This window comes from Leopardus geoffroyi, chromosome B3 (genome assembly GCF_018350155.1).
Source record: "Leopardus geoffroyi isolate Oge1 chromosome B3, O.geoffroyi_Oge1_pat1.0, whole genome shotgun sequence".
Taxonomy (NCBI): Eukaryota; Metazoa; Chordata; class Mammalia; order Carnivora; family Felidae; genus Leopardus; species Leopardus geoffroyi.
This window is the reverse complement of record NC_059337.1, coordinates 71,168,016-71,174,148: the sequence shown is the minus strand read 5'-3', so window position 1 is coordinate 71,174,148 and position 6,133 is coordinate 71,168,016. Positions and strand designations below refer to the sequence as shown.

Here is a 6,133-nt window from a genome sequence, read left to right as displayed (position 1 = left end):
AAGAAATCAAATTTTCACTCTTCTCAGATGACATGATACTCTACATGGAAAACCCGAAAGACACTGGCAAAAAATTGCTAGAACAATACATAAACTCAGAAAAGCCACAGGATGTAAAATCAATATACAAAAATCGATTGCATTTCTATATACCAATAATGAAGCAGCAGAAAAAGAAATCAAGGAATCGATCCCATTTACAATTGCACCAAATCCCATAATATACCTAGGAATAAACCTAACCAAAGAGGTAAAAGATTTGTACTGTGTGAACTATAGAACACTTGTGAAAGAAATTGAAGAAGACACAAAGAAATGGAAAAGCATTCCATGCTCATGGATTGGAGGAACAAATAATGTTAAAATTTCTCTATTACTGAAAGCAATCTACACATTCAATGTAATCCCTATCAAAATAACACTAGGATTTTTCAGAGAACTAGAATAAATAATTCAAAAGTTTGTATGGAACCAGAAGAGATCCCAAAAGGCCAAAGTAATGTTGAAAAAGAAAAGCAAAGTGGGAGGTGTCACAATTCTGGACTTCATCAAGACAGTATGGTACTGGCACAAAAACAGACACATCAATGGAACAGAATAGAGAACCCAGAAATGGGCCCACAACTATATGGCCAACTAATCTTTGACAAAGAAGGAAAGCATATCCAATAGAAAAAAGACAGTCTCTTCAACAAATCGTGTTGATAGAACTGGAAAGCAACATGCAGAAGAATGAAACTGGACCACTTTCTTACACCATACACAAAAATAAATTCAAAAATTGGTGATACACCTAAATATGAGGCAGGAAGCCATCAGAATCCTAGAGGAGAACATAGCAGCAACCTCCTGACCTTGGTTATAGCAACTTCTTATTAGACTTCTCTCCAGAGGCAAGGGAAATAAAAACAAATATGAACTATTGGGACTTCATCAAGATAAAAATCTTCTGCACAGTGAAGGAAACAATCAACAAAAGTAAAAGGCAGCCTATGGGATGGATGAAGATATGTGCAAATGATACATTGGGTAAAGGGTTAGTATCGAAAATCTATAAAGAACTTAACAAACACAACACGCAGAAAATAAATAATCCAGTTAAAAGACTGGCAGAAGACATGAATAGACACTTCTCCAAAGAAGACATACAAATGGCCAACAAACACATGAAGAGTTGCTCAACATCATTCATCATCAGATAATACAAATCAAAACCACAGTGAGATAGCACCTCACACCTGTCAGAATGGATAAAATGAGCAATTCAAGAAACAAAAGATGTTGGGAGGATGTGGAGAAAGGGGAACCTTCCTACACTGTTGGTGGGAAGGAAAACTGATATAGCCACACTGGAAAACAGTGTAGAGGTGCCTCAGAAAGTTAAAGATGGAACTACCCAATGTCCCAGCAATTGCACTACTAGGTATTTTCCAAAGGATACAAAAATACTGATTCAAAGGGGCATATGCACCCCAGTGTTTATAGCAGCACTATCAACAATAGCCAAATTATGGAAAGAAACCAAATTCCCATAGAATGATGAATATATAAAGAGGTGGTATATATGTGTGTGTGTAATGTGTGTGGAATGGAATATTACTCAGCCATCAAAAAAGAATAAAATCTTGCTATTTGAGATTACATGGATGAAGCTAGAGTATATTGTTATGGAAAATAAGTCAGAGAAAGAAATATATGATTTCACTTATATGTGGAATTTATGAAATGAAACAGATGAACATAGGGGAAGGGAAGGAAAAATAAAATAAGATATAAACAGAGAGGGAGGCAAACCATAAGAGACTCTTAATGATAGAGAACAAACTAAGAGTTGCTGGGGGGGGAGGTGGGTGGGGAGATGGGCTAAATGGGTGATGGGCATTAAGGAGGGCACGTGTTGGGATGATCCCTGAGTGTTATATGTAAGTGATGACTCACTGGGGTCTACTCCTGAAACCAATACTACGTATATGTTAACTAACTTGAATTTAAATCAAATCTTAGAAAAAAATCCTTAAGTAAAAGCATGCATCATTCTTTGGAGGTAGAGTGATAAGATCACACCTGCAAAGTTTGACTTTCTCATACAGATATCCTTCCTTTTATTCAGTAACTACCAGTGGAGAAGAATTTGTTTATAGTGTTAACTCACAAAGAAATTTATGACCATGTTATACCCTTATATTGTGCTGCAATTCTGAAGTACAAAGTAGATTTATACTTCCTAAGAAACTCAGTTATATAAAAAGAGTTCAGTTTTTCCTAAAACAATTTAATTTCTTAAAACTATCCCATGATGTAGTGAGGGTTATTTATGATGATGATGGGCTTGGGGTACCTGGGTGGCTCAATTGGTTAAGCATCTGACTCTTGGTTTTGGCTCAGGTAATGATCTTACAGTTTCATAAGTTCAAGTCCCCCTTCAGGCTCTGTGCTCACTGTGTGGAGCTTGCTTGGGATTCTCTCTCTCCCTTTCTCTCTGCTCCTCCCCTACTCACCTGTCTCTGCCTCTCTCAAAATAATAAATTTTTTAAAAAGTTAAAAAAAAGATCATGGTGGGCTTTATTGTAACAATTCCCTAACCAAAATTAATGAATTCTCTAGAAAAGTATCTTGTTCATATCTTATTAAGATAGGTTGCAGTAGGAACATAGTTCACTGTGACTTCTGATTTATATTTTATGAGCAGGTATTTCAGTCCTAAAGACTTTCCTTAGGGCAGTTTTCATTTCCTTGTTCCTTAGGCTATAAATTAGAGGATTACAGAGGGGTGTTATCACAGAATAAAACAAGGTCACAATTTTCTGCACTTGCACTGGGTGTCCTGATCTAGGACTAACATATATCACCATAATAGAGCCAAAAAACAGGATCACCACTGCCAGATGAGAAGCACAAGTGGAGAAAGCCTTGCGTTTGCCTGCTGCTGAGGGCATCCTTAGCACAGCCACAATCACCAGAGCATAGGAACAAAGAACAAAGAGAAAGGTTCCAATCATGAAAACAGCATTGAAAGTAGAGTAAATGAACTGTGTTGTGGTGTCTTCAGAACAGGACAGCATCATCAATGGGGCAGGATCACACATGAAATGGTTGATGGTATTTGGGCCACAGTAGGGTAACTGTGAAATGAGAACAACGGGGGTTAGGAAGAGGACGAACCCGCACGACCAGCCAAAGATGGCAAGGCCAGTGTACAGCTGTTTCGTCATAATGCGTGGGTAATGCAGAGGACGACAGATGGCAAGGTACCTGTCAAAGGCCATGATGCAGAGGAAGAAGCCCTCATCACACCCCAGAGAGAAGAAGAAGTAGAACTGTGCAAAACAGCTCACAAAGGAAATGGACTTGCTTGAGGACAGGAAATTGGCCAACATGTTAGGGACGGTCGTGGTGACATAACATATTTCCAGGAGAGAGAAATTCCCCAAGAGGATGTACATGGGCGTGTGAAGACGCCGTTCCCACCGCACTGCACAGACAATGGCTGCGTTCCCCATGAGAGTCAGCGTGTAGACCACTGAGAAGAGCCCGAAGTAGAGGAGCTGCATTTCTGGGCTTGAGGGAAAGCCCACGAGGATAAAGTGGCTAACGGAGTTGGTGGTTTCTGTGCCGGACACATTCATTGGTCTGGAAGACATGGAGATGACTTCGTTATAGCCCTCTTAATGGTGTATGCTGGTTCTCTCAGAAAACACCAAATTCTTGACCATTTTTTGATAAAGTAACAAACCATGAGTTTTCTGTTAAGCAACAAAGCTGTGATCATCACAACATGTTCTCCAAAGCATGACTTCATTTTGATAAGATGTAAGTAATAATATAAATAAAAACATGGTGTGGGACTATCATTAAACTGGGTTAGAAGACTGGATTACATATTAGTGCAAAATTGATATTTCTTTCTAAAGAATAATGTAAAATTAATTTATTGGAATTAGTAATGTTGATAAGAACAGTAAATGAAGTCCTATTTATATTAAGACATTCCAAAAAGTTCTTTCTCACTGAGATAGAAAGTGAAAGGGCACAGGGAATATTGCTTTTTGTACTTGTTTGTGATGACCAAAATGGCTCTCTGGTTCCACCATAGATGATTCACTACATGACTAGACAGACATGTTTGGTACATAAAAAATGCTTTCTCTCTATCCAGCCTCTTGGATTGAGCTTCATAGCATGGGGAAAAGCCTTACACTTTGGCACCTAAAAGTCCTCCCAGGTGTTGTTGAATCACAGCCTAACTTGTACATGTGTTATTTCCTTAGAAATCTACTCTTGGCTATCACATTTGGCATCTAATGTGGAAGGACTGCTTTTTATGTATACTTGTTGCCCATGGGGCTGTGTAGACTGTGTCAAGTCTGAATGCAACCTGGTGGTTCAGGCCATTTGTTTTCCATAGCAATCTTATGTCATATGGCAGTATAGGGCAGGTAGAGGAAATTCTCCAATTACAGAAGTGTGTGTGTGTGTGTGTGTGTGTGTGTGTGTGTGTGTGTGTGTTTTCCCCCTGTCCTGGAAGACAGTGTGTCCCTTGATTTGTTGTGAATATATAGTAAGATTAAAAAAATTTTTTAACGTTTATTTATTTTTTTGAGACAGAGAGAGACAGAGCATGAATGGGGGAGGGTCAGAGAGAGAGGGAGACACAGAATCTGAAACAGGCTCCAGGCTCTGAGCTGTCAGCACAGAGCCCAACGTGGGGCTCGAACTCACGGACCGTGAAATCATGACCTGAGCCAAAGTCGGATGCTTAACCGACTGAGCCACCCAGGCACCCCTAGTAAGATTTAAAAAAAAGTTTATTTAGGATTTTTATCCTGAAGAATGGTATGATTTTCTCATTGAGTTTGTTGTATAGGATCTGAGAAAGAATTAAGCGTCATTTTTTATAGAGACAGCAAGGTATGGAACTTGTGAGTCTTGGCCATTCACCTAGAAATGAAAAATAGAATTCCTTTAACTTAACTACATTTAAATTGTACTTATGTATAGTGAGGACAAAATATGCAGAAGCAAAGACAAAAAGCATAATATTACTATTAATGTAACAGGCATTAATATTCTTATGTTTCAAAAATACTCTTCCCAATGGGATGCCCACAAATTATTGTGCTGCATTCTTTTGAAGAAAAGACTCTCTAATATACCCATTGGGTCTTAGTGGTTATCTGCATAACTAATTCAACTGAATTTTTAAAATTATTTTTGTCCTTTTTACTCTGGCCTGTGTCCTGATACATTGGTATCTTACTCTAAGCCATTTTAATTAAGATTTTGATTGTCAATGGGACACTAACAGTGGTATATCAAATCAGTATCAATACTCACCCTTTTTGTGTCTCCCGTTACAGTATTTTTTGGGAATACTAACTGTATAAAGTTGAAATCCAAAGAAGAACCTGTAAATGCAAGAAACAGCACACAGATGCTGAATGGTTTTGTCATTAAAGGAAATTATTTCACATAAAATCAAGGCATATTAGTAAGATTGAGAGCAATATATGATCTAGATAGTGTATCAGTGGAATCATAGATTTGGTATATTTTCTCTATTGAACAAGCAACAGAATTCATCATTCACCTACCTCCAGTAGTTTATTTATTATACATTTTCACACAAAATCCTCAGGCCCCTCTTGTAAATAATACTTATCTGTATTTTAAAGGGATAAGAAATCTAGATAAATATATTTCCCTATGCTGGGGTAAACAAGGGAAAAATTAATATTTTCATACTTTTCCATCTGAAGTTTATTCTAATCAGATTTTTATTTTCAGAGCAAACAGAAAACACTTGCCAACAAATCCATTTCTGCAGAAAACTCAGCATTTGTAATAGGGAACACAATTTTAACTCCTTGGATATGTACCAAGAAAAATAAATGTGAGAGGGGAAATAAAATACTACCAGAGAGTGAAAATCCTGTGAGGAACTTTAGAACAGTTGAAGAATACAGGTGGTAACCTGCCATGAATTGCAAAGAGTAAACTTTAAAAGATTTTTTCTCCCTAGCTGCAAAACTCATGTTTATGGTTAAGATAAAGCCTAGGTGAAGGTATGATCTATATTTATTTCTTTGCATCATAGTCCTTTGAGATTTGGGACTCTCTCCCATGATATTTGTAA

The 6,133-nt window shown here is 37.6% G+C and overlaps 1 protein-coding gene across 1 annotated transcript; it reads right to left on the bottom strand.

Annotated features, from left to right (window-relative positions):
- Window positions 1–2,672: 2,672 nt before the first annotated feature.
- LOC123583682 (olfactory receptor 11G2-like) lies at window positions 2,673–3,799 on the bottom strand. Its single transcript, XM_045450824.1, has one exon. It carries the CDS (start codon window positions 3,639–3,641, stop codon window positions 2,673–2,675), a length of 969 nt encoding a protein of 322 aa, XP_045306780.1. The 5' UTR covers window positions 3,642–3,799.
- Window positions 3,800–6,133: the final 2,334 nt, after the last annotated feature.